This window comes from Populus trichocarpa, chromosome 13, assembly GCF_000002775.5.
Source record: "Populus trichocarpa isolate Nisqually-1 chromosome 13, P.trichocarpa_v4.1, whole genome shotgun sequence".
Classification (NCBI taxonomy): Eukaryota; Viridiplantae; Streptophyta; class Magnoliopsida; order Malpighiales; family Salicaceae; genus Populus; species Populus trichocarpa.
In genome coordinates, this window is record NC_037297.2 from 9,649,112 (window position 1) to 9,676,756 (window position 27,645).

Consider the following 27,645-nt stretch of genomic DNA (forward strand, 5'->3'; position numbering starts at 1 on the left):
AAACTTGTATTTTTTTAAAATAAAATTTTTAAATATTTTAATATACTAATATTAAAAATAAAATTTAAAAAATAAAAAATATTATTTCAAAATATTTTTAAAAAATACTATAAGGAAAAATCAAATGATTTTTTTTGGAGTGTTTAGTGATATGATAATAGTTATTTTTTAAAGTGTTTTTAATTAAAAAAATAAATTAAAATAATATATTTTTATTTTTTAAATTTTTTAATATTAAAATGATTTAAAAATATTAAAAAAATTTAATTTAAAAAAATATTCTTTTAATTATTTTTAATAAACAAAAACAAACCATCATTCCACAAAAACAAACCATCATTCCAGTATAATCCGCAAAACAGTAAGAACAAAAAGCACGCGAACACCCTACCGCCACATAGTTCCAAACCCACAGCCACCAGCCAGCCGCAACCCAGTGATCATCATCATCATCATCATCATCAGCAGCAGCAGCAGCAGCAGCGGCGGCGCCGTCGTCTCCACTCTGCAGCAATGGCAGAAGTGACTCCACTTGGTTTGCCTTCTCTTTTCGAACTTTATCTTACTTTCGTTTGATGAAATTGTTGGATTACTTTTGAAATAGTTTGTTTATGTGTTTGAGATGTAAATCTGAAGATTCTTTGCATGTAAAATTTACGGGGCATTCTTGAGATGTGAGATTTGATTTTTATTTGTTGGATTTGGTAATACGGTGTGGATTAAATCGCTGAAATGGATGGATTCTGGGATTTGCTTCTCTCTCGAGAGAACCCATGTGCTGGTTCCTTTCAATTGAAGAGATGATTTGTTAAGCGGGCACGGTATACCCGTTTATTACTTCTTTATCCTTTAACATGATACCCATGGGGATGTGGGGTTGGGCTGGGGTATGGTCAGGTATGGTTTATAGAGTATTTTTAAACAGCTTTGGGATGTGTATATGCATCTATTAATCAGGTTCCTCTACCCATTTCCATGATGAGGACAATAAAGATACAATTCTTGGTGATATTTTTGTTTTTAGTTATGCTTTTAAGTGTTGAATTAGCAATCAAGTGGAGCTTTTACATCTCAGATTGCAATCAATTTTGAGAATTTCGATGCTTACTTTGTTTACACATGTTTTTCAATGATAGATATTGCGGAGGAGATTCGTTCGTTACAGCTTGACTCAGCAGGTTGTGTTAGCATTTTATTATTTAAATGAAGTATTAGTTTTACTTTTTATTTATTTATTTAATGTTCGGGATAGAAATTGAATTATTTAATTTAATCTTAGCATCAGAGGTAAATGGGGTGATTAATCCAGAAGATGCAAAGCCAGAAGAAGTTGAGGAGGTGGATAAAATGGAGGAAGGTTGGTGGTACAGTGAAATTCTTGCCTAGAACTTTCTTGTTGTAATTTTTTGTGTGAAAATAAGTGTACCTTAATGTCCAAAAGGTCTGACATGGTTCTGGTATGATTCTGGCTAAATTAGAAATGGGGTGTCTTCAGTAATGATTAATTTAACTATTCTGTATTTTGCAGATAGCTAACTATCAAATATATGGAAATTGAATCAAGGTGCTAAACAAAATTAAAGCCCTGACTAGTTGTGGAATCAATTAGCTTCCTTTTCTGCATTTGAACTTGTCATGGATTAGGTGAATGTCTTCTACAATTGAACCATTTCAATTGTGATACTTAATGTTATGATTTTGCATATAGGAGTTGATGGATTGGTGTAGATCTAGCATCCTCTGTATTTGGGTTCTAAACTTACTATTGACAGTGGTCTATTGGATACCATGAAACATGAAACACTTAGTGACGAAATAAATGGAAGGAAAGTAAGGTCTATTGGATACCATGAAACATGAAATACTTAGTGACGAAATAAAAGGAAGGAAAGTAAATGCTTGTCCCATTTGGTTATTGACCCCTCATCATGTTGGTCCCTGTGTTCTTTCCTTCTCAGTCGTTGTGGCTTAAATTTGCAGTTTGTTTTACTGATGAATGAGCATTTCACTTTTGCCTTGTAGTTTAATAGAGCACCATTGGGTGATAGTTCCTATTAGATTAGACAATGTTGTCAAGAGGTGCCTAGGCGCTCCAGGCGAGGCAAGGCAAGGCCCCAATGCCTTTATTAGTCTCATGCGTTGGATTTCAATGAGGCGCTGCCTGGGCGAGTGCCTTGTGAGTGGGTGCAAGGTGCTAAGGCTAGCGCTTGCTTGAAGTTCTTCCTTTTTTGTTGAATTTATCTCATTTTTTAAATGATTTATGAATTGACCTATTTGTCCATTTTTTTAATTTACCACAAGAAACAACTTAGGGGTATTTTTGTAAAAAACTAAGATTAGGGTAAAAGAATTAAAAAAATCATTAAAGTGGGAGACAAACAGACAATGAAGGAGACTTAGAAGAGACACCAATCACACTTTCTTTTTTCAACAGTGGGAGTCAAAGAACAACACATTTGTATAGTTAATACGTTAATTTTTTCTAAACAAGTGCAATATAGTTTGAGAGATGAGGATTTCAATTATAATCATGAAATGGAGGATATGGAGGATTCAAGTGAAGGAGAGGAAAGCATGAATGGAGATGTTTCTGAAGATTAATGAATAATGATGATGATATTTAATTTTGCTTTTTAATCTATTTGGCTACTTACTACTTTAAATTATCTTATTTTGTTTTAAGGGTGAAAAATATAACTTTATATGACTATATTATGGTATTTTATATTCTCTTTTGATTTTCTAATGATCTAATCTTAATTGGAAAGATATATATTTTAGATTTATATAATATAATATATATTTTTAATTTATAGCATATTGCCTTGGTTCATTCGGGTGTGTGCCTAACGCCTCGGGCATTTTACAGGCTTAGTGCCTTTTTGTGCCCTTTTCCTTTACAACGTTGAGATTACATACCTTGAAATATCTCGTGATAAAAGAAATGAAAGGAAAAGAAAATGCCCTTACCAATAATGGTGGATTGATCACTCGACGTGGTGCTTGTGTTTGTTTCTTCTCTGCCAATGTGGCTTCATTTTATATTTTTGTTGGTTGTTTCATTGCTCTTTGTTTTTCTTCTCGTGTCTTCATCCCCTTCACCCACCTGCACACCAACTTATGTGCATAAAAAATAATACAAACAACATATGCTTAGTGCTTGTTTGCCTTGAAAAAACATCAAATTGATGTTTTTTTTAGTGCTTTCCGATGATTTTGATGTGCTGATGTCAAAAAAAAAAAAAAAACAAATTATTTTGATGCATTTTCAAGTGAAAAACACTTTTGAAAAGCTCTTTGCACCACAATACCAAACACATACTTAATGCAAATGTATACATGTTTGTATATCTTAACAAAAGAACATACAAATAGCACCGTACACCTGTTTTTTGTTTGCAAAGCAATTGATATCTATGCATCTTCTGTTTCATTGTGAGTAGGTATTCTTTTTTACTGCTAATCTGATATACTGGTGATGGGCTCCCACTTTTCTTGTTCATATATTAAGATTTGTGGATAAGTTTGATATCAAACCATTGTCTGACAGGTTTTGCTTTGGATGTTTTCAGATTCAAATGATAATGTCACCATAAGCACTCAGGAAATGCAGGCTGAGACATCCAAAGGTATTTTGGGAGTATCCTTCTATTTTTCATTATACATTGATATTTATGCATGCATTATGATTTTTGACGTATCCACATGATGTTTTGTTAGTTATACACGTGCTTGTTACCATTCCTTTACTTGTCTTTTGTTTTGTAGTGAAAGATAAGGAAGTACCTGTATCAGAAGATGTGGGAGCTCCGGTTGAGATGGAAGAAGACAATAAGAAGCGACACTTAAATGTTGTTTTTATCGGTCATGTTGGTAGGTTAATATGCTTCACAATTTTGCCAAATTAAATGATGGCCTTGTGATTACTTATTTGTTTTGTCCTTTTGCTATTTACCCCATGGTTACTACACTACTGCCACCATGCATTAGGTTGTTGAGTGGTTATTGTTACTATCATCTGATTGGTGCATTGTTGAAGTAAAAATTATTGTCATGCTGCAAGTAGTTGTCTTGATTGGTGCATTTTTTATTAAGAATGTTGTTTTCAATTTCATTATCTAACTCTGCAATGGCATTCTGTATCTGGTTTACTCAGTTTTCGTGCCTCTTCTAAAAAATTAGTTCTTATCTTCCATTAGTGTAGTAGTTAATGTTCTGTGTCTGGCTGCAGATGCTGGTAAGTCCACCACTGGGGGCCAGATACTCTTTCTTAGTGGACAGGTGGATGATCGCACAATCCAGAAATATGAGAAAGAAGCTAAGGAAAAAAGTAGAGAAAGTTGGTAGGTCCTTTTTTTTTATATATAATTTGGATTTATCTGAATGGTATTTTCAGTTCCCCTTTTTGCAAGGGTATGCAAATTGGCCGTTTTATTTGGTATAGCTTTATGACTGGTCTGCATTATCTTTTTTTTTTTCATTGTGACTTCCATTATTTTTAGATTGCTAGATTGGCTGTTGTTATTGCCTAGAATACATGTAATGTTGTTGAAATTTCTTGTCTTTCATTTGGCAGCTGGATTGGAAAAAACATGTAACGGGAGAAACTTGTTACAGTTGTTTGTTATGTTATTTTAGTTTTCTCTTTTGTTTGTGGTACTAACTTGTAGTGATGCAAGGAAAGAAAAATTGATACAACATGATTCAAGATTATCATGCTTGAACTCTATGCTTGCCTCCATTGTTTTGCAATGTTTCTGATTGATGCATGTGAATGATAAACTCCTTTTTGAGCAAAATCAGGACACTATTTAATTAAATTCCTAGGAAGACCAGTATTGTGGTGGTATGGAAGTCACGGATTCCTTGAATGTCCTGCATCCCCTTTTGGTAATATGGAAAGAAACTGTCGACCAGAACCACATTCTGTTTGCGTGTGTTTGTAGCTAAGCACCTGACTCTTTTAGTCTTAGTTTGCTCTGTTGCGGCTGGTACTTGTTTGTGTACGCTTGAAACCACCCAACAAACAAGGAGAGAGGCTGCCTCTTTGGGCTTCTTAGAATGATTTGAGATGAGCTACAAATCATACATATTACATATTAAATAATACATGTACATACTACATATTAAATCATGCATGTCTGAAACTACCAGGTGCAATAGTTTTAAGCTTACTAAAATTTTACTCTGCAATGGGCTTCTCTGATATAGAACTTATATGATTTGTAGATGTTATCTTACCACCTCTATAGAAATTTATTCTGTTAGAGTTTGTGTCAACCGTAAGGGTTAATTTATGAGCTAATCAAGGGGAATAGTTGTTGTCTTAATTAATCTTTAGATAACAAGTCACATAACAGGATTAGAATGGTTTTGTTCCAGAAAAGAACTTATCAAATGAGATTACGCGATTCATTTACTCAAAAAAAATTCCAAGTATACATATTATTTGCTTATGTTCAGGATTATGTTTTTTTAATAATCCTGCATTATTCTTTCTTCTCAATCTCATTGATGCTTTGAGTTTTTTCTGCATTTTTATCAAATGATCCCTCATTCTTAGGAAGCGTTTGGGAACGCGGTTCAACCCGCGTTCCCAAAAAATTTGAAATTTTTTTTTTTTTTTTTGCTAAAATTTAATATGGTTTGTACGTTTTGGATCGTTTTGATGTGCTGATGTTAAAAATGATTTTTAAAAAATGAAAAAACATCATTGGCATGCATTTTGGCACGAAAAGTTATTTGAAAAGCACCCGCAACCACACTGCCAAACACACTCTTAGTCTTTCAAACTGTTGCTGTTTTTCCCAAGTTCTGAACAGAATATTCCTTAAATAATTTTTACTTCCATAGATTTGCTTAATACGTTTTGATGACCATGATTATTTTCCATTTGCTAGGTATATGGCTTATATTATGGACACCAATGAGGAGGAGAGGGTTAAGGTACGGTTCTGTGACAATTGTGTATCCGTGGAGCCAGATTTTTTTTATTCTATTTTTGTTAATCCTGCTTCAATTTCCATTATTTTAATGTTCATTTGTATGCAAAACTGATTTTAATCCCACTTTAAACATTTTATTTGTATAATGTTTATTGCAGGGCAAAACAGTTGAAGTTGGAAGAGCGTACTTTGAAACAGAGACATCAAGATTTACAATTTTAGATGCACCGGTGAGAAATTACATCTTCAAAATATTGTTTCCACTTTCTTCACTCCAGTTATTTCTATCCATTATTTCAATGATAAATGAGTTTTGCTAGATGAGATATTTATAGTGAAAATGAAGCTAGCTATGCATAACATTCTTCTCCTGAGGAGTGGGTCCTGAAAAAAAATGTTATCGGCGCATGTTTTTGGCCAGCAAGGAAATATGGTCAATTCAAGTGTCGAGGGGGAGAAATGGACCATACATGGCATATGTTGAAATGATAAAGAATAATCTAGCATTTAGACATCTTACGAGAGATTTTACTCCATAACCTAGTTTTGTAATGATACTAAGTTGAGTGTAGTGTGTGGTTTTTGCTTGGTTACTTGCCTTTTTTTCTTTCTTCATCTCACTCATTTCCATCCCTCCTTGTTTTCTATCCATACTTCAATGTGCTCTGCAACATTTACCCTTGATATAGACCACTCGATATAATGTAAATACTGTAAATAAAAACTTCCTGACAATATTACTCAATAATAAAAGTACAAATAACTTGAAAAATTGTCCTTGCATGTGTCAGCCTTTATCACTTAGATTAGTTGTGCCTTATAGTGGGAAAGATGAGAAAAAGCCTTCACAAGAAACTAGTCTTCCATCCTGTTACGTTGCAGTAATAGGGTTTGAAACTAATGGTTGTCCTTTGTTGTTGAGAGACTTTGTCTTAGCAATTGAAAAAGGATAATTCTGATTTTTCATGGATTTGATCACTGATTTTGAGCACAGTAACTAGAGCAGATGACCAAGTGGTTAGATTCTGTGATCATCCTTTGCTCCTTGAGGTTTGTGGATGATGACATATAGTCCTCTATGCACATTGTGATTCTTTCTATAGTGCCATGTATTCATTTGGGGAGAGCTTGCAAAAGCTTGTAGCAGCATTTGTTCTTGTTAGTTTTCATCTTTCTCAAGTTCTTGTTGCAGCTGTTTGTGTTTGACTGGTTGATATATTTAAATTGAAGGCTTGTTTGATTCGAGGATGCTTGAAAACATCAAATATATTCTCACCCAGCAACTAGGAGTAGCTAGATTCAAGGAAGCATTCTAGCAAAATATAATAGTATAGAAAGAGGATATATTGAAAGACATGCTAGAGTTGTTCTACCAAGCTCAAATACACTAAAAATGGAGTGTGCATTTGGTTCCAACCAAAATAATTCGCTAAACTGATGGATTGTCTTTGGTTGTTTTTTTTCCTTCCTGAAACAGAAGAGAGCAAAACTTGAAAATAACAGGACAAATCATTCTTTGAATTATCCAAGTTATTTGGAAACAGGATATCATTCTTTGTTTCAAAAGAGGATTTCTTGATTCCTTTTCTTGATTCCTCTTCTTTCTTCAAAACCATGTATCCTAGTACCCTTTTTCTGCCACTATATGTGCATATGCATGTCTATTGACCTACGCATCTATAGAAAGAGAAGGTGCAATGATGAGATCACTATCTCGTTAATCTGATATTAACATGGGGAAAAATCTTGTCAATTCATAAATGGACTGAGCATCTTGTCTTGATTTTTCCTTTTTCTATTATTTTCAAATCTTTTCCTGCACAATCATTTGTGTAACTGTCATTTCATGGAATTCCTTCTGTAGTTATTGGAAGTGAAGTTCTCATTGGTGCTTTGAAATCTCTTGCAACTCTCTTTTCCTTTCTCTTAAGCTCTTTCTTTGAATTTATTCAAATTGAGCAAATCAAAATTCAACATTTTAGCTATTCCAGTGGCTGACATTAGATTCTTAAATAGTTTTAACAGCTCTCATGCTGCAACATGTTCTTTATAGAACACTTCTAATTTTGAGATGTATTAGTCTCTTGATGGACATGCTCCAAAAGGTATAGAAGGGAACATGCTTGGTTTTGTCAGTGTGATTGAGGTGATATGCAATTTCTTTAAACATGGAATGGTTTGGGGAAAGAATTAGAATGGATAGCACTGTCAAACCATGCAAAAAGAAACTTTTGTTTCATTTCTTTTGAGGCAACTTCGGCAAAACTAATAGTTTTGGCTCCATTAGAAATTCTTCATGATTGTCTGATCACGTACTACTCTGAAATTATGAGCTGCGGCAATTCTTTTGTTTTTCTGTGCTGATTTATTTTTAATTTCATGCAATAGGAAAGAAACCCTTCCTTGCATCTTTAGGTTGTTCTGTGCTGATTTATTTCGAATTTTGGTTTTCATTTCTAGTTTAATATCCTCACTTTTTGTTGGGAAGTACCTATAATTTTGCCGTTCTTGAAACTTCAGGGCCACAAGAGTTATGTTCCAAATATGATTAGTGGAGCATCTCAGGCTGATATTGGTGTGCTAGTAAGTTTGTACCAAACTCTTTGTTTTCCACTTTTACTTTCTCTGCCATGAATTATTGATTTTAAATTTTTTGACAGACCTCTATCTCATTATTAGGTTATTTCTGCTCGGAAAGGAGAATTTGAAACTGGCTATGAGAGAGGAGGGCAGACCCGTGAGCATGTTCAACTTGCAAAGACCTTGGGAGTGTCTAAGCTGCTTGTTGTTGTGAATAAAATGGATGATCCAACTGTGAACTGGTCAAAAGAAAGGTGCTTTTCCCTGTTCAGCAGTGTGTGCCTCCCGTGGATGTGCATATAATTACATGTCCTTTCTTTGTGGGCATAATGTGCATGTGTGGAAGCACCTGCATGCTTCTTCTGGGTCTGTCCTGTGATAGTTTCTTTCTGCTGGCTGTTTTGATTTATTTTCGTAATTTCTCCCAGGTATGATGAGATCGAATCAAAGATGGTACCTTTTCTCAAGCTTTCTGGCTACAATGTGAAGAAAGGTACCGGGGGATTTTCTTCTGTGGTCTAATGCTTTAAACTTTTCCTTTCCTAGAATGTTTAGGTTTTGTTTGGAGCTTTTGTTTTTGTTTTCATTTTATTAACTGTGAAAAGGTCTGAGGTGTTATATAGATTCTGAATCTGGACACCTTTGTAGATTGCTTGTTTAGTAATTAAAGAGGCCTGAAACTTTGAATAATATACAGCGGGGAATGAACTAAATTTGGTAAATTCCGTGCAATGCTTTGATTAAGATTCCTTAGGCGTCCTTTTGATAAGAGAGTTGTTTCATATTTAATTCTCCAATGGGATGAAGTAACCTCAAGTCCCAATCTCATCTTTTCTAATTACCATACGTGTAGCGTTGCTCTATAAATCCTGCTGGGTTATTAGGTCAACATCTTTACTGTTAAAGGTATGTGTCAATGGTCTAGGTACATTTTTATTGTTGAAATTTGCAAACTAGGACTTTGTTTGGGTAAGGATGGCTTGTGGCCTTTTCCAAGCTTTTTAAGCTTTTATTCTAAAAGCCAATGTAAAAGGTCTATTGTGAACTTTTAAAAGTTTCTTTGAAAAGATTTGGAAGCCAAAAGTAAGAAGCTACCAAATGAGGCTTGTAGGCTTTTGAATCTTGTTTAATATAGAACATGCTACAGCACGTATTACCAAACACCCTTACAACCAGTCACAGCTAAAACAGCTACAACTTACAGCCCCAACCACAAAAAAAAGTCATAGCTATAAAAAATGGAGCCTAAATCTTGTGGATGTTTTCAAGCATGACTGGTTGTCAAAAATTTCTCTGATGTTGACATGGTTACTATTTAAATTTCTTGCACATTTGGCATCATCTTAACTATTTGAACATCAAGGATAACATGCTGTCATCTGAATCTGTCTGATTGCTTTTTCATGATGATTTTGTCTCTAATATCAGTAGATGGTTTGATTACATGGGATGGTACTTTTTTGTTACAGATGTCCAATTCCTACCAATATCTGGTCTGCTTGGCACCAACATGAAAACAAGAATGGGTAAGGCTATATGTCCATGGTGGAATGGCCCATGCCTTTTTGAGGCCCTTGATGCTATTGAAGTTCCTCCACGAGATCCAAAGGGTCCTTTTAGGTAAAGTTGCATCCCTGCCCCCACTTTTTCTGTCCATCCCTGCATTGAATTTTTCTCTTAGTTGATCTTTTTATCTTCTTTTTTTCCCCTTTTTGGCATGCATGTTTTTCTACATGCTTAAATTGAATGTAATGGTACCGACACTAACAATTCTTTTGAATGAGTTGAAATGTTCTGATATGAGAGAATGCTTCTTGTGAAGTTTTAGCAGCAGTGGTCATGGCTACTATATTGATGATATTTTACAAGAAACATTGATTGATTTAATTCTTTACCGTGTCAAAATAAATCTCTTATTATATGATTTTTAAATTTGCAGGATGCCTATTATTGACAAATTTAAGGACATGGGAACTGTTGTTATGGGCAAAGTAGAGTCTGGTAGTGTGACAGAGGGTGATTCCTTGTTGGTCATGCCAAACAAGGTGTGTGTGCTCTGACCTGTGTTTTACTTCTTGCTCTCTCTATTTTATTGTTTATGTTGTGATATAATGCCTCGTGTACACCTATCCACAGACTGTGGTGAAAGTTCTTGCTGTATATTGCGATGAAAACAAGGTAAGATGTGCAGGACCAGGAGAAAATGTACGGGTTAGATTATCTGGAATTGATGATGAGGATATATTGTCTGGTTTTGTGCTTTCAAGTGTTGGTAAGTTTTTTTAAGTTTGTTCTTAGAAGTTACAAATAAAGGTTCCTTAATCTTTGATGTTGTGAAAAGAGCTAATTTGATCTGCAACAAGTTGATGTTAAGTATGTGGTTGTGTGTGAGTTTTGTCATATTTTCCTCTGGCTTCTTTGTTGTTGACCTGACTTTTTTAATTTGTACTTCTTTATGCAGCAAGGCCAATCACTGCAGTTACAGAGTTTGATGCACAGTTGCAAATCCTTGAACTAGTGGATAATGTATGCCTTTGAGTTTTAATTTTGTTTTTCATTTTCCTTTATTTTCTTATCTCTTTAGTAGCTTGTCATATCTAGGACTTTATCTTAGATCTGCCTTGATGTATACTGTAGCAACTAAAGCAGAAAATTGTTGTTGCTATTCTAGGCAATTTTTACAGCTGGCTACAAGGCTGTCTTGCACATACATGCTGTTGTTGAGGAGTGTGAGATTGTTCAGCTGCTGCAGCAAATTGATCCAAAGACAAGGAAACCTATGAAAAAGAAAGTCCTCTTTGTGAAGAATGGTGCCATAGTTGTCTGCCGTGTTCAGGTATTAGGATATGACTTACATGGCATTTTTCTCTAGAAATTTGTGCCTGCAACTTTGCTTTACTTTTTAACATTTAAAATTGTTTATTGTGCATGCCAGTACATTCAAACATAGATTACTTATTAGTGTATTTCAATGAGACATAATTAATTTGATAAAACTTTTTTAATATTTATTAGATCTTTCCTTGCCATTATCCCTGTTAGGTAAACAACTTGATATGCATTGAGAAGTTTTCAGATTTTGCACAACTCGGCAGGTTTACTCTTCGTACTGAGGGTAACTTACCACACTTAACATTTAATGATGTGTGATTTGTTCATTTGTTGAGATCCCATCTCAAGTGGAGTGTTGTGTCTTCCAGGGAAAACAGTTGCAGTGGGAAAAGTCATGGAACTTCCTTTGGGTTATAATTCTTAAAACAATTTTGCATTAAAGGTGAGTGTGTTGCATTCTAAACCCATGCATTTTTCTTTATGCATAATTAAGCTGTTATACCATGCAAACTAAGTCCAGCTTTGCACTTTTTGTATGCTCTCTTGAATTGGAATGATTGAAGTTCTATTTTGTTGTTTTGGTTTAAGACGGAATATTTGTCTCTGTTTTAAATTAATAATTTGTACTTTTCTTATTTTGGTTTGTTTGCTAAACATTATTTTGGCATTTGTCTGCTGCATCAATCAACTGTCCTTATCGTGTACATGCCTCTGAATTTTGTTTTTTTGACGGGACCTCAAAATATATTACATGCACTTATTCTATGTAAATGGACAAAAATGTATTGATTGGGAGCTGGCCTTTTTTTCTTCTCTATATAGAGGTGATTTTTATTGAATTATTCTCCAAGCAGCTTGTTTAAAATCATTTCTTCATCTAACTGTAATGCTATAAATTATCCAATGCCATTTATCTACTTGGTTCACTCCAAAGGAAAATCCTGATTGCTTGTGTTGTGAGAGAAAAAATTGACTAATAACTACATTAGACTGAGTTCCTTTGTAAGTAAAAGATTCTTATTTTGCACAATTGGTCCACCTATTCAAAGTAACTGATTTTTTATGACAGGCAATCTGACATCAAAAGGACAACTTTTGTGTATTTCGGCAGCACACCTACATGTGTTGGTTCGTATATTTGGGGGAAGGAGCTCCTTAAGTAGTTTTTGGATGCTGGGTTATGAGCATGTGTTCCCGCGCCACCCCCCCCCACCCCCCCCCCCCCGTTCCAGAGCATTGATGCTTTAGATGCTTAAGCATAGAATATACCTGATATACCAATGGCATGCTCATTGATAAATTTGTCTGTTGAAGTTTGTCCAGTGTGGGGTTTTTTCCTGACTTGATTCCCATATAGCAGAACATATTATTGAGTTAATTACATGTTTCCAGTGGGTGTTTTTTTCGTTACATGATCCCCAAGATGAGCAGCATATTTATGGCTTTCATTTTGATGCCCCCTTAGTTGTCCACCTTTTCTAAAGCTCTACGTTTTTTTTTTTTTATGGGAAAATATACGCTTAGTTACTTTTTATAATTATATCTTTGCAATGACATGTCAAAGCCTATATGTTTTCCTGGAAGATTAAAATTTGTTTCAAAGGATTTGATTTAGATTTTGAAGTGAAGATGGTTAATTATTCTTATGATTATGATGACATTTTTGCCGGAAACCACTATATGTTAGAATTAAGGGATTATAATTTTGTTTTCTTTTATTTGAAAATGAACATGTCTATAGTGAATAGTGATAAATTTATTCATTATCAATCCTAGTGTTTTAAAAGTGAAGCTTCTCACTTTCTTTCTTTCTTTTTAATTTTATCCTTAAATTTTTGTTTTTAATTTAATTCTTTTATGGCTTAATTTCATGAGATAAAGTTTTAAATTATAGTAAAAAGATAAAATTAAAAAAATAAAGAACCATTTAATTTTACAAGATAAAGTTTTATATTATAGTAAAAAGATAAAATTAAAAGATAAAGAACCGCTATTTTAAAATATGAGGAAAATGCATGGAATGTATATTTAATTTTAAAGTTTTTAAAAATTTTATTTCAGTCTGAGTTTATTTTATTTATTTTCAACTTAAAGGTTTAAGAGAGGAAAGAAACTTATCAAAAAATGGTGGAAGTAGAGAAATTTGTTTGTTGGTCAGATGTTACCACAAAAAAATAGGATTTTATATGGTAATGGTTTGTGGAGTTTAATGAAGGTGTTTTTTCACAATAAACATGGTGGGGAAACTATTAGGTTTTGTTTGGTTTATTTTGATTTGGTTGATTTTTTGTATTTTGAGTGATTTTAGGGTGTTCTAGGGTTGTAAAGTTGTTTTTTTTTAAGATTTGTATGGTTTTTAGGTGTTTTTAGATAAAAACAAGTTTAAAATCAGGATTTTAGGTCAAAAACATGGAACTTGGGAGATGACAAATAATAAACTATTTTTTTTTGTCTTTTTGTTTTTTTTTTTTAAAAAAATCTAGGTATGGGCCTGGGCTTCCAAGCCCGGGCATGCCTCTTATTTTTCATTAAGGTTAAGTATGTGGGTCTGGTCCAATAGTGCTTGAATTTTTTTTTACTCATTTCTATTAATTGTTTTTATTTAAGTATTGATTTTTTTAATATTTTTTAGTTGCATGATACTTTAAAAATATTAGTTTAATTTGTATCGGATTTGTTTCCTCTTAATTTTTAGAACAGGATTTGAGATTGGAACACTAACATAAATAAGATTGCACTATCAAGGAAAATAATGGGTCTCTACAAATATGGATTGAAGAAAGGGAAGAGCACAAGAAAATCATTCCTACTTCCACCCCTCTCCCTTTCTTTTCAACTTGAAGGGAAGCTTCACGAGTTGATTAGTAGATGAGCATAAGTGAAATTAACAATGCCAAAGAGATAATAAGGAAAAGTTTGGATAAATCTTGTTGTCGTTGGGTGTCCAAATGCAAAATACTTGTGTCAGGCTTCACAGCCAAAAAAGGAGTCTTGCCTGTCATAAATTTGCCGAGATTCTCTGGGCAAAGTTGCTTCTTCTTCATTAATGGGCCAACACGGAATGCAAGAAGGTTATATTAGTTTTCCAAACATGCACATAGCGCTTTTAGTATTGACAAAAAAATCAATTTTTATCCACTTCTCATTACATCTCACCTAATCCCTATTTTTCTAGTCCAAATTATGCAAAAGGTATATTGGTAGCTCCCTTCAGGGATAAATGTTTTGACTCGTTCCCAGATATCACCACCTATTAATTGCATGGAGATGCAGTATTGATTGACTTAATTTTCTGGCCTTTTTTGGTAAAATTATCAGATACTAGCATAACAGAAAATTATGGAAATACATGATATGTTTGAGGATGTGCAATATTATTTAGCGCTCCTGGAATTAACTAAAATCTGTGACTAAAACATGTAATTGAGCTCCATGAATAGCCCAAGCATCTCAGGATGACAATAGCCCAAGCATCTCAGGATGACAATAGCCCAAGCATCTCAGGATGACCTAACAAGGTATGTAGCTAGGACCTTATTCATGAAGTCACAACATAGATACAAATATTTGATATATTGAATACAATGAACCATATAAAAAGGAGATATCCACCAAAGTATCATAGGTACCAAACAAAACAGAGCATTTCCTTGTAAAAGGATCATGTATCTTTCCAATTACAGTACCTGGTTTGTATGGGAGGCCATCTTGAGTATAGAAGATAAATTGGTGAACTTCAATGATTTGGCCATCTTTCAGACCTAACAGTTGAGATCAAGCTTTCTTGAAGGCCATCCTTCTTAATCCGACAAGAGAAATGAAGGGCGGGCTTCAATGATGCTGTATTCCATAGATTGATAAAGCAGTCCTAAATCTCATTGTGAGCTTGTATATAGCCTTATAAGTTACAAGGAAAATCCATTCTCTCCGTACCGTGAAGACCGCTATGTAATCGAACCTAGAATTTTGACACAAACCCCCATCCTCAATGACATGAGTTGGGCACAACTGGCTGAGTCATGCAATAGACGTTACTTTATCTAAAAACAAGGTTGGCTCATCAACCCAAGGACTAATGTGACCTGGCACAACTAGTCTCAAGCTATGGAGGGCAAGTTGTGGTTCTCCGAAAGGACAAATGGATACCCCTTTGCCAAAAAGAGTGAGAGAGAGTTGTTACTTTATCCAACGAAGACATGACAAAAGCTACAAATGGTTGATACTGAAGGTTAATCCAAATTCTAATGGTCAAATGTTTGTCAACCCAAAGGTCTAATACAAATGGTTGGCATAGTTCCGAGCTCTGGTAACAGACTTTGCTAAGCTCAACTACATGATGTCCTTGGATAAAAAAGAATGATATAATTGCATAGAACGTTCATAACGAAATTCCAAATTGAACAAATATCCCACTATACCTTTTCAAAACTAAGCAAACATGATGCTGCAACCATAGGTCAGTTGAGGGCATCCGATTCGGCATTTCTATTGAACGACCATTATGATTATTATTCACTGCTGATTAAAATCACAAATTATAATGCTGGAACTGTTCTTTCACACAACAACTATGTGAACTTTTCTATCACAATCCCTGCTTCAAGAACCAACCACCCAGGCCAAATTCTTCTGTACCAGTTCGGGCTTCGAGTCCAGTAGTTACAGTAACAATGTGGGCATTGACCATTGAGGATTTACTGATTCAGGATAAGACAAGCAAATAAGGGAGGAGGGGAGAGAAGAAAGGTAAAAGAAAAGAGGAGAAGAAAGTGACTGCTCTTATGCTTTCACCAAATTCTAATAAACCCTAAAACCGCATTAGGAATACATTTTTGAAAAGGAAAACCAAAGGAAATTGCACCAAATAGGAAACATAAAATATTCCAAGTAAAAAAACTACAAGTAAATAGGAAATGCAGCTAAAAAATTCTAAATTCTCTAATAAAACCAATTAGTTAAACGGCCAAATAATAAATCCAGCAGTCTTTATTCCCTCCCTGTCTATTACAATATACTAAAAATGGAAGCAAAAGCAGAAAGACCTTAAAAACTTGGAAGAAGTTCACCTTAGTAAGACCCAGATTTGCTTCTTTCTTCTTTTTTCCTTTGCCTTACTGCTCTGATTACCTTCCAAATCTTTGAACTTCTCGCTGCTGCTGCTGCTGCCGCCGCCCTCATGCATGTAGTACAAATGGCTCATAATCTCTCTGTTCAAAGTCGCACAAAAATAAACCCTTACCTTTCAGTTCCCTGACTGAAACCTAAGACTTAGCCAGCCCCTCAACCACAAAATTATACTACTACTACCCAGAGGTTCCAAAAGTAGGGAAGATTGATGATGACGCGGCAAAATCTTGGTGGGGTTTGCTTCCTCAGTTCAAAAGATATCTGGGCCGTTCATATACAGTTAAATTTTTTTATCCATATATATATATATATATATATATATATATATATGATATATAAACCCCACTAAAAGTAGAACTGCCCAACCCAAACACATTTCCCGCCATGTTGACTCTCTCTCCTAAAGCCCCATTTCTCTACAAACCCCAAAACCCTAACCCTAACCCTAAAATTCAACATTATAAACCACAAATTAACGGGATTTACTGCAAATCCGAGCTCCAAAGCGAAAGGGGTCTCGAATTTGAGACCGGAGAGACCTTCTTTCGCCATGAAAGTGCTAAAGGCCGAGACTTGGGGGTATTAGCAGCATCCCTGTACAATCAATCCAAAGGGAAATTACGGGTGCTTGACGCATTGTGTGGGTGTGGAATCCGGTCCTTGCGCTACTTAATGGAAGCGAAAGCGGATTTTGTACTGGCAAATGATGCTAATGATGAGCACAGGAGGGTTATTTTAGAGAATTTGAAGAGAGTAGACAGAGGTTTTGGGGATGAGAGAAAATGGGTTGTTACACATTTAGATGCTAATAGAGTGTTGAGTGAGTGTTACTTGCAAAAGGATTTTTTTGATTTGATTGATATTGATTCGTTTGGGAGTGATATTTCCTTGTTTTTGAGGTCTGCAATGAACACATTAAGTTTTGATGGATTGCTTTATGTTACTTCTACTGATGGCCACTCTTCAGGCGGTCACCATCCTGACCAGTGAGTATTTGAACTGCATTTCAAGCAATTTTGTTACTTCTTTTTATGACATGAACTACTTGTACAAAGTGACGTCTAGTTCTGTTGATAGACTGAATTGCATTGTTTGTTAAAACTTAAAATTAATAGCTAGTACCATGTCTTGTTGTTTGCTTGTTAAACTTGGACACTGGTATCCTTGAAAGTAGAAGATATGTAGTGAAAATTGCACTAATAGTTGATCTGGTTTCTTTCTGTGAACATTGATTGTCAAAATTTGATGCTTTATTGCTTTTGGTTGAATGAGTTTGCAACTTGTTTACTGCCTCAAGTAGAACGGTTATGATTTGTGTATTTTTATGTCTAGTTCTTTAGCTGCATATGGAGCATATGTACGTCCTATGCCATATTCGAATGAGGTTGGTTTGCGAATGCTTATAGGTGGGGCTGTGCGGGAAGCTTCTGTGCTTGGCTATTATATCACACCACTTTTTTCTTACTACTCGTATCATGGACCTGTTTTTAGGGTCATGCTAAGAGTAAATCGAGGGAAGCTACTTGAAAACAGGTGGTCTTTCTGTTAATTGCTATGTTACTGCTTTTTGAGTTCAATTCTCTACCATGCTATTGGTATTTTTAATTACAAATGACTTTACCTTTAATGACAGGCATTATGGTTTCATCACCTACTGCAACAATTGTGGAAATTCACAAGAATTTTCATGGGCTGAACTTGGTCAGATTAGTTGCTCTTGCAGTGGATCACATGTAAATTTTCACTTACAAATCTCCTCACATCATTATTTGAACTGTTTCCCTCTAACTTCTTACATTTATCTTCCTCTCTTGTGGTACAATCTCTTGCTCTGCAGTTCTCAATATGGTGCATGACATCATGAGTCTCAGAAGAGTATTTTTTCCAACTATGTATTGTTATGATACATGCTAAATCTCAGGTTTTCCCCAGGGTTCAAGGTCGCTCGTTATTTCAGGGCCCCTGTGGACAGGACCTCTTCATAGTGCTGCCTACATTAGTAAAATGATAAATTTGGCTGAGGAATGGGGATGGATAGGAAATGGTGCAGAAACTGATCTGGAAAAACTTCTGAAACAGATGTTGGATGAAAGTGATCCCAGATTAAAATCTGGATACATCAAGATGGATGAGGTCTTTTTTGCAAATGTCTTCTTCTACTTTGGCCTCTTTATCTCATTGTGCTAGGATACGTGGCAATATACAAATTGTAATGAAGATTTGTCATCTATTTTATTGTTTCAGGTGGCAAGCCGGGCCAAAATCAATTCTCCTCCACTAAGGACCATGATGAGTGCAATGCAAAAGGTATACTTCTCTTCCTTGGGGACACTTTATCGTGATCGACCAAGGGCTAGGAGCCATGATGGGACAATACAGCGTTCATTTAACTTGCTTTATCTCTTTTAGAGATTCGAAACATGGAACAGCTGTTAGGGATAGAATTCAAAACGATATAAGCATGTATTGTCTTGTAATTCTGTAGTTTCCCTGAGTAGGTAAAGCTGCTTTATATTTTTATTCTAATTAGGTGTCCAGGTATGGGTGATTCAACTTCCCTGGGGTTGTGATAGCTCTATTGGATCTCCAATTGACATTAATAATACTCACAGCCTGTAGGGTTTTGGTTGTTTCAGGAGGGATATGCTACAAGCAGGTCGCACATTGCTTCAAATGCAATCAAGACAGATTGTCCCATGTCAGTATGCATCAGGATTTCTAAGGAACTACAGGGTGTTGATAGTTTTTCTGTATAATTTTGGAGCAAACATACTTGCTGTAGGAGCTGAACATTAATCATTCATTAATCATTCAAACATACTGCATGTGTGTGAGGAATGAAGAAATTGGTTAACATTGAAGATTGAAAGTGTTACTTGTGAGAGACCATTCGAGTTACCTCTACAATATGCGAGGTTGTAAATGAATCGAATCAATGGTGACCGGCTCTGAGTCTGACACAATGCCAAACGATAGATTACCATGGATACCAAAACCAATATGTATTACTGGTCTCGGAAGATAAGGTCCCGGCAAAAAGAAAGAAACGATAGATTTTAAGTTGAAGGAAGGTGAAAATGTATCGCCATGGACAGATTAACCATCCTAAGAATTTCGTGCTCCTTTTGTAAAATCAACCCAGAAAATATTATTGAAGCCTCATCAACTTTAGCCAGTGTTTAGTTCAGTAAGATTGCTAAGCAAGGTCGAGTTCAAGCTATGCCTTCATCGTGAGACAATGTGGTCCAACTAGTGTTTTAATTTTTTTTTAATATTTTTTAAAAAATTAATATTTTTTATGTTTTTTTATAATTTTAATGTGCTGATATCAAAAATAATTTATAAAAAATAAAAAATATATTATTTTGATATATTTTTTAATAAAAAATATTTTAAAAAATAACTATAATCATATTCTTAAACATATTTAAAAAGAGTTTTTATTTTGTTTATGCATTGTGTATCTTTTAAATAAACACATTATCAAAATCACTTAGAATGAAATCAAAGTTATTAAAAGTGAGGATCTAGTGAGTGAGAGAGGGACTTTAAATTTTATTATCAGGCTAAAATATAAAAAAAAAAAGTTTTTATATGAGAAGAGAAAGAGATGGAACTAAACATTTTAAATATAATATTATAAATATATAACCTTGTTAAATATTTTTTAAGTAAAATCTATTAGTATTTTTTTTATTTTTAAAACCTCAATAATTGTTTTTCATAGTGAAAAGGCCAAATTAATTCAACTAATATGTGAGCCATTACTTAAACCATGCGAAGTGCTTACTTTTTCTTTTTCATTCTTTGTGGTGCTTATTATTTGCAAAATAAAATCATTACAAATTTATATAAAATAAAACCATATAATATTTAGATTTAATTACTTTTATATCAAAATAGTAATAAAAACAAACACAAATAATACAATTAATTACCAGTTTTTTTGGGTGTTGTAATCATTTTCATGTGGAAGATGCATTCATTTTTTTTTTTTTTTCACTCTCTGTTCTCTTCCCTCTCCTTTGGTTTAAATTGGCTTAAATTGATTCTGTTTAATTGTTTTATTTTCAAAAACATATTTCTTTCATAAAAAAGTGATAAGGGTCAACTCTTATTATATGATTATAAATAATGCAAGCATAACATTCACTTGTATTTCATAAAATCAAAAAGGTTTTTAATCAATTGCTCTAAAATTATTCTTAAAAATACCAAACTCTCACTCAATTGTGTTTCTCAATAAAAAATACCAAAGATTAAATAGCATCTTTTCATTTCTACTGAATAGTTCATAAACTCATTCAAGTGATATCAAGCTCCATTAAAAGAAGAAATGATTTATTTTTTAATGTTGTAACCGGCATCACCAAGATAATATTCACCTACAAATAAAAATAAATTATATTACTAAGTTTATCTAATTTAGATATTTTAGATGATTATTGCATATAATAAATATTTTATTTTATACTTTCTGAAATTTTTAAACCACTATATTTTAATAATGCATGACCTAAAACATGTGAATCGTGTGCACTTCTTTCTTATCTAGCTAAAACATATGTAAATTTCAAATCAAAAGTTATAGCAGCTAAAACATTTTGTGTTATTCTTTCTTTTCAACCTTAGAACTTTCCTTGAATTTCAACATGAACATTTGCAGGAGCATGAATACCATCAATTGCTCCCACACAATCTTATATAAATATGAAATAATAATGATAAACTTTTTCTTCTTGATGTAATTAATTAATATATAAAAATATTGGTATTGTTCTCTTTCCTTAAAATAAATATAAAATCTTTGATTATTCATTATCTTTATAAGAACCAAATCACCTAGGTCTTTAATAAGAAGTTTTTACAACTTAAGAATTGTCTTTAATACAATTATATAGTAATGATGGATATCTTCAACAGACAGACTAAGACAAACTAATAGTAAATACCACTAATAAAACAAAATCTAAGATTTCAGCCTATAATTTATAATAATATAATCCACTTATTCTTACTCCCTAAAAGACACATATTGAGTTAATCGTAATAGTTTATAACACGTGAGAAGTTCATGCAAATGAAAAAAATCATATGAATTTGTTCACACAATAACATCTGTTATGATTCCAACTAGGGGTGTTCACGGTCCGGTTTGTCCGGTTTTAACCCAAAAATTCAACCGAACCGGAAAATAGTATTTCTTATTAATATAACCCGAACCGAACCGAGAACCGATTCAAACCGAACCGGTTTTGTTCGGTTCGGGTCGGTTTTTTAGCATAAAAACCAGAAAACCAGACTCATCTTCATCACTGAGCTAAATCAAAGGAAAAGGCTGACATCAAATATCAATCTAAGCTATTAATCACAGCAACCACTTAGAAATTCAAGAAAAGCAATCAGAAAAAGCAACTAGCAATCAAAGTTTTCCACATAGGGGCTGAGAAGGGGAAGGGATGGGCTGGGAAGGGGAAGGGGAAGGGAGGTCCCGAGAGAGATGATTGACCATAAATTTTCTTGGGTCTTTGGCTCTTTCGCCAGCTGTGAATGTCGTATTGGCTTTAGTAAAGCCTTTTCTTTTGGGGTATGTAGAGAATCTCAAAGCTTGCCTCCGCCTAGCACAAGGATAGAACTAGTATAAGTTATATTGTATCACTATCAAAGGCAGGATTTCTTGAATAATGGTTCCCTCGCATTTGGATTGTGAAACTGGAAGGGGAAGGCTGGGAAGGGGGAAATGGAAGGGAAGGCTTGAGAGGGGGTGGCGGCTGGAAAGGGGGAAAGTGATTTAGGGTTCTGGGAAGGGGAAGGGGAAGGGGAAGGGAAAAGGGGAAGGCTGGAGGGGGAGGGGGGGTTGACACTGTTAAAGGGGGAAGTGATTTAGGGTTAGGAATTGTTCTTCTTATACTTTTTTTTAAACCGGTTCGGTTTGGTCCGGTTCAATCGGTTTAAGCTTTTTTAAACCGGAACCAAACCGGACCGGGTGATTTTTTTATTTTTTAATCAGTTTATTCGGTTTTTTCTATCGGTTTGGTTTTTTCGGTTAATTTTTTTTTGGTTTTTTTGGTTTAATCAGTTGGTCGGTTTTTTTGAACACCCCTAATTCCAACAATGTTAAGGGCATGAGGTCTTTCTCGAATTTTAGGGTTCATGCCGGCCATCTCAGCAATACCTCTGGCATGGTCACTGATGGGACTGTATCCATTGATTGTCAACCTAGTGGCAATGGTGCTCAATATTTCGAGGGCAGCTACAACAATACCATACTTAGTTACCAAAGAGAACCTAGCAAAAATGTTGATCGCCAGAGCAAGGATAGGAATAATGACAGATTTGTATCCCATCGCAAGCCTAAAAACAGCATTAGTGGCAGCTCCAGTTGGGCAGGAATCAAAATCTTCTTGAATGGGGCTGTACACATTGCTGGTATAATACTCTACTACCAATCCCATAATAAGTCCAGCCCAGAGACCAACAACAACACACAAAAAGAGTTGCCAATTCTCGACAACTTCCTGGGTTCTGAAGTTGAAGATGGTAAAGGAAGATGGGGGAGCCATCCAACTATCAATGGCAATTCCAACAATCATCAAAACAGTGGAGATGATGAGTTGATTCTTTAGTGATAGCTCAATTTCAATCACAGCTTTAATTTTGAAGAAATCAGTTGCAGATAAGGTGATTATCAAATAAGCAGTGGTATCTACAAAACTGACTAGGAGGATATGACCTTGGAGTTAATTCATAATTGATTCCAAAAGAGGAGATGGAAGCAACAACTAAAGCAGCACAAGAGGACTCGGAGTTGAAAAGATTAGATAAAATGTCAGCTATATCACCAACATTATCAACAATCACATCAGAATTTCTTGGTTCATCCTCATGAATGTTCCTTTCAATCTCTTCAACCAGATTGGCAACAACATCAACAACTTTGGTGCAGGTATTTCCTCCAATTCTGCCATAAGGAGCCATGGAAGATCCTCCAAGTCCATAACCAGTTATAAACTCAAAAAGCTCCTCCCAATCATCCCCATAGTAAAGCTTGAAGACATTGATGGCAATGAAAAACTCCAATAAACCATTTGCAGCAAGGAGAAAAAACCCATGACAGCCCTAGATTTAAATGTAGTGATGGAAACTTTTCCAACTCATTTTCTCGCCTCTAATGTGGCTCTTGCATTAGCTGAGGTTGTTGATTCCTCTGTCTCAATTTTCACATCTTCTCTCGGCTTAAACTCTAGCACAATCACCTTCTTTACAACCTCGGTCAAAGCCTTAGGACGTTTCACCCACTCAGGAACTGAGATTTCAAAAGTCTTCACTCGTAATATTGATCCTGCCACGACAAAATAGAGGTGACTTGGATCTTCAGGGAAAGTGAAGATCAATTACTGCACCCGATCAACAGAATAATCTTCAAACCTTAAGCGTTCCCAAGTGATGCAATCTTGGAATGTCATGTATTTTCCCTTCCCAAGGCACTCAAGAACACGTTCCAAGGTGTCCTTTGACTGAGCATCACCAGCTCTGATCATAGCATTAATAAAATCTCTGGATTTGAAAGATAGGCATTAACTTCTGTTGAAGTTTTTTCAACCAATCCCTCGAACTCAAATTGAGCCCATGTCAGGCAATGATCAATGTTATGTGGGAACGAATGCACAATCCATAAAGGTGCTTGTTTCTCTAGTGGGTCCCTTGAAGCGCTATAATTTTTAGTCAGGTGAGAAATGATCGTCTGAGAGTTGCATTTGGCACTGGTTCCTGGCTTGAAAAGAGACTTTTGGAAGTATAAGCGCCTCTGGTCAACATGAAGTCTTGCATTGACGTTTTCTAAAGCATTGACAACAGCAGTTAAGTTCTCCTATAGAGGTAGAGTAGAAGTAGTTGTGGAGGAGGCTCAGGCAGACAATGACGAGGGTGAGTTTATGCCAAATAGAGTCGTAGCGGAAGTTGAGGAATAGGAATAGGAAAAGGAAAAGGAGGTTGAGCCAAACAAGATTGGGGATGAAGTTGTTCCAGAGAGGGATGAGCTTGTACCTGTTCCAAACAGAGGCGAAGGAGCGAATGATGATGATGTAGTTGTGCCAAACAAGATGGAACTTATGTTTGATGTAGAAGAAGAGCCAAGAGTGGAATTGCTAGAAGAAAAAACTGTATTCCCAGTCAAAGTAAAAAGAGTTGAAGCAGGTGAACAAGATTACATCGGCATGGTCTGAGTTGCAATTCCCAAAGCAATTCCAGTAGCAAGAACCTGAGCACTTCCAGCACTATTCGAATAAATGGTGCCTTTAACAACCCCAGCAACCTTGTAAGGGTAAAGATTTTCTTCCGACTTTTGCAACATAGATTTGGTTTGATCTATCATTCCATCTCTTATACCACTTGTTGCATGTTGAACTGAAAAAGAATCCTGCATTTGGGTGACTTTCAATGGCTTGTATTGATTAGTATCCATAGAAGAAAAGGAAGCAATAGAGACAGAGAGAGAGAGAGAGAGGTTGAGTTGGAGAGAAGGAAATAAATTCTATTATTTCATGTCTACATGATTTTCCAAAGTTTATTACAGAGCTATATATAAGGAAATTCCTTGTCTAAAAAACCTCCCAAGCTTAAGAGGATGCATAAATGGTTCTTTAGTCATCCCTTTCTCTGAAATAAAGATGGGTAACAATAGGCATGCAAGATCACCAATATACATGATGAACCGGGCACAAATTCAGGATATTTAAAGTTTGAACCTTCAAATGTCTGATCAGGTACGCATAAAAATCAACTTCCGCCATCACATCCCAATCCCAATCCCAATCTACTTGGGGCGAAATATCATGAACTTCGTTTTTTTCCTCCCCAACAAATCTAGCTAAATTGAAACGTGGCGAGAACACTGGCTGAATTTGACTTAATTCCATGTATTACCAATATAATTGCTGTAGAAACACACAATGATAGGATATAAATAAAAATGACATTAAACTGAGAGCCATGATATTCCTGAAGGATCCTCATCAGTCAAAACTTTCGACAACCTAAAATAATTCATGAGTCTTAACAGTAAATATATATATAAAAAAAAATCATCAAGTTCAAATAGCTTCAAGAAGCAAAACAGCCAACAAAAGAGTTTGGTTTGATTTGATTCTCTAGACACGAGCAGGAGCTGCCCCAGTAGGCCGAGGTGCTTGGCCAGGTTGACCAGGCTGACCAGGCTTCGGCATGTCATCCTGAAACGTGGAAGACAAGAATGCCAATGAGTTAAACTTCAAGCAGACAGAAATTATGACTAGAAAGTAGCCATAGGATAATTATTCACAAGACCAACTCAGACCAAATGACTTCGAAAATTCATTTCCAGAAATTACAACTCCAAAAAACAAAAAGACTTGAATGCACAAGCAAGGTTCATTATCTTAAAAATGAAAAGAATTTGCAAATACATTAACATAGAACATGGGGTCATCTATACAATGGCATATCCAATTCCTAGTTATAAACTATCTATCAATACAGATGCACATGAAAAACAGAACAATGGCATCGGAAACACCCAAGTTCAACAAGGACAGACAATAATTATATCAAAATGTGTAAACAAGCATTTTCACCAGTGTAATAAATAAAACACGACATTATCAAGCATCAATAAGAGCTAAAACATCAAAAATCTAACATTAAATCCAACAAAATAACGCAAGTAATTGAATACTGTATAATAAACAGAATCATGATTAATTACACATTGAAAGCAAGAAATAAAAGATGAGGTGGAAAAAAAGTACCCTGCGTCTAATGAAACGCTGTGGAGGCTCCCTCTTCCTGCGCTCAGAGCTAGAGCGAACCCTCACAACACGGGAGTGAATAGCACAAGAGACACAGTACTGCATCTTGACATAAAGTTTAGGCAAGACATATCCTGATAACACAACAAAGAAACATTGAAAAACACAAATCAATCACCAAATTGAGCATAATTAAACTGGTTTAGTGAGTCAATTACCATCATAAACACAGGACTCTTGAACATCCCTAACAGCAGCTTGCTCCACTATGTTCCTCACTAGAAACCTCTTAATTGCCTTGTCCTTTAATTATTCATCAAAATTAAAATTAAAAAAACAAACAAATCAAAATCAAAGATCTTTCCAAAAAATACAATGATTTAGAGAGCGAAAAGTAAGAAAGTGTGAGTACCTTGGGACAGCATTTTCCGCAAAAATCAAAGATCTTTCCAAAAAATACAATGATTTAGAGAGCGAAAAGTAAGAAAGTGTGAGTACCTTGGGACAGCATTTTCCGCAGTTGGAGCAGCGTATGAACTTAACATGTCCACGGCCGTGCTTGTTGCGTCCTCCATTCCTACGCTTGAATGTCTGCACAGTTCACAAAAAAAAACAAACAGATCTTCAAAGCAAGAAAACGGATGGAGTGTCTTATAAGATAGATGAGATCTGACGGACTCACCATGGCTACTGACGGTGGTTAGTGAAGAAGGCAGCTTAGGTATCTGGCTCTTCAGCACGGCTGCTAGGGTTTTTTTCTAAGTGGTAAGAGATGAAACAGTTTGCAAAATTAGACCATTTATAGTGAGTTTCTGTGTGGCGCTACCTAGCATTCTAGGAATTATTGTTTTTATTACTATGCCCTCGCTCTTCAATGACCGGGCCGGCTTTAATTTGGGCCGAAAGGCTTTTAAGTTTTTTTTTAAAAAAAAAATTCTCTTTCAAAATATAATAGTAGTATACAAATTTTCTAAAAATTTATTAAAATTACAATTATAACAATAATATTATAGTTATAATTATGTTATTATAATTATAATTATTATACACTTTAAAAGAATAGAATTTTTAATCATTTATAACAAAATTATTTTGTAGTTAAGTCGTTTAAGATGCACTTAATAGATTAGAGGTCGTGGATATGAACACTATATCTCACATCTATTTTTCTAAATTTTGATAGACAATCTATCATATGTCACAATTGTTTTTTAAAACATAAAGGGTTGACAACATATTATAAACCCTCTTAATAAAAAGAAAGAAAGTAGGGTCAGACTCGTATCCGCATGGCCTACTACTAGTTGGGTCAGGAACTTAGCATGGCCCATTGCTGAATTCTTCTCTTTTTTCTCTTTGTTTTTTTTACACTCTAA

The 27,645-nt window shown here is 34.9% G+C and overlaps 3 protein-coding genes, 1 long non-coding RNA gene, 1 other non-coding gene and 1 pseudogene across 10 annotated transcripts; 3 read left to right on the forward strand and 3 right to left on the reverse strand.

Annotated features, from left to right (window-relative positions):
• Positions 1–334: 334 nt before the first annotated feature.
• Positions 335–12,763, forward strand: LOC7477758 (uncharacterized). Of its 5 annotated transcripts, none has more exons than XM_002319832.4 (19): positions 335–535; positions 1,137–1,178; positions 1,280–1,357; positions 3,573–3,629; positions 3,769–3,873; positions 4,232–4,343; positions 5,901–5,946; positions 6,104–6,175; positions 8,466–8,528; positions 8,625–8,779; positions 8,954–9,018; positions 9,995–10,145; positions 10,465–10,570; positions 10,662–10,797; positions 10,987–11,051; positions 11,197–11,361; positions 11,568–11,640; positions 11,726–11,799; positions 12,427–12,763. In XM_002319832.4, exons 1-18 carry the CDS (start codon positions 514–516, stop codon positions 11,779–11,781), a joined length of 1,569 nt encoding a protein of 522 aa, XP_002319868.2. In that variant the 5' UTR covers positions 335–513; the 3' UTR covers positions 11,782–11,799; positions 12,427–12,763. The 5 variants fall into 5 exon arrangements, with proteins under 5 accessions (XP_002319868.2, XP_024439795.1, XP_024439797.1 ...); XM_024584027.2 differs by having other exon boundaries at positions 1,286–1,357; XM_024584029.2 differs by having other exon boundaries at positions 337–535; positions 1,280–1,364.
• On the forward strand, positions 7,639–7,716 carry LOC112323938 (small nucleolar RNA U30). Its single transcript, XR_002977483.1, has one exon. It is a non-coding gene; the product is annotated as a small nucleolar RNA U30 (small nucleolar RNA).
• A 1,949-nt stretch (positions 12,764–14,712) lies between the features above and the next one.
• Positions 14,713–16,792, reverse strand: LOC112323803 (uncharacterized). Its single transcript, XR_002977264.2, has 2 exons — positions 16,424–16,792; positions 14,713–16,054 (listed from the first exon to the last, which is right to left on the reverse strand). It is a non-coding gene; the product is annotated as an uncharacterized LOC112323803 (long non-coding RNA).
• Positions 16,793–16,812: 20 nt separating this feature from the next.
• On the forward strand, positions 16,813–19,345 carry LOC7479026 (tRNA (guanine(26)-N(2))-dimethyltransferase). 2 transcript variants are annotated; one of them, XM_052446237.1, is made up of 6 exons: positions 16,813–17,470; positions 17,976–18,017; positions 18,118–18,217; positions 18,417–18,617; positions 18,729–18,791; positions 19,121–19,345. In XM_052446237.1, exons 1-6 carry the CDS (start codon positions 16,869–16,871, stop codon positions 19,238–19,240), a joined length of 1,128 nt encoding a protein of 375 aa, XP_052302197.1. In that variant the 5' UTR covers positions 16,813–16,868; the 3' UTR covers positions 19,241–19,345. The 2 variants fall into 2 exon arrangements, with proteins under 2 accessions (XP_052302197.1, XP_024439633.2); XM_024583865.2 differs by having other exon boundaries at positions 16,814–17,470; positions 17,817–18,017.
• Positions 19,346–22,048: 2,703 nt separating this feature from the next.
• On the reverse strand, positions 22,049–24,909 carry LOC18104271 (pyrophosphate-energized vacuolar membrane proton pump 1-like; annotated as a pseudogene).
• Positions 24,910–25,439: 530 nt separating this feature from the next.
• LOC7477757 (40S ribosomal protein S26-3) lies at positions 25,440–27,104 on the reverse strand. Its single transcript, XM_002319291.4, has 5 exons — positions 26,952–27,104; positions 26,768–26,860; positions 26,488–26,572; positions 26,270–26,403; positions 25,440–25,714 (listed from the first exon to the last, which is right to left on the reverse strand). The coding sequence occupies exons 1-5, from the start codon at positions 26,952–26,954 to the stop codon at positions 25,634–25,636; spliced, it is 396 nt and encodes a 131-aa protein (XP_002319327.1). The 5' UTR covers positions 26,955–27,104; the 3' UTR covers positions 25,440–25,633.
• Positions 27,105–27,645: the final 541 nt, after the last annotated feature.

What these genes read in the sequence shown, in the direction of transcription:
- LOC7477758 (XM_002319832.4), top strand. Translation starts at nt 514, where the DNA reads ATGGCAGAAGTGACTCCACTTG. An exon ending in AGGCTGATATTGGTGTGCTA is followed by an intron (nt 8,529 to 8,624) that starts GTAAGTTTGTAC and finishes TCTCATTATTAG; the next exon opens with GTTATTTCTGCTCGGAAAGG. An exon ending in TAGTTGTCTGCCGTGTTCAG is followed by an intron (nt 11,362 to 11,567) that starts GTATTAGGATAT and finishes TATCCCTGTTAG; the next exon opens with GTAAACAACTTGATATGCAT.
- LOC7477757 (XM_002319291.4), bottom strand. An exon ending in GCGGAAAATGCTGTCCCAAG is followed by an intron (nt 26,573 to 26,767) that starts GTACTCACACTT and finishes GAATAATTAAAG; the next exon opens with GACAAGGCAATTAAGAGGTT. An exon ending in AGCGTTTCATTAGACGCAGG is followed by an intron (nt 25,715 to 26,269) that starts GTACTTTTTTTC and finishes TCCACGTTTCAG; the next exon opens with GATGACATGCCGAAGCCTGG.
- LOC7479026 (XM_024583865.2), top strand. Translation starts at nt 16,869, where the DNA reads ATGTTGACTCTCTCTCCTAAAGCCCCATTTCTCTACAAACCCCAAAAC. An exon ending in GGCGGTCACCATCCTGACCA is followed by an intron (nt 17,471 to 17,816) that starts GTGAGTATTTGA and finishes TTTTATGTCTAG; the next exon opens with TTCTTTAGCTGCATATGGAG. An exon ending in GCTCTTGCAGTGGATCACAT is followed by an intron (nt 18,218 to 18,416) that starts GTAAATTTTCAC and finishes GGTTTTCCCCAG; the next exon opens with GGTTCAAGGTCGCTCGTTAT.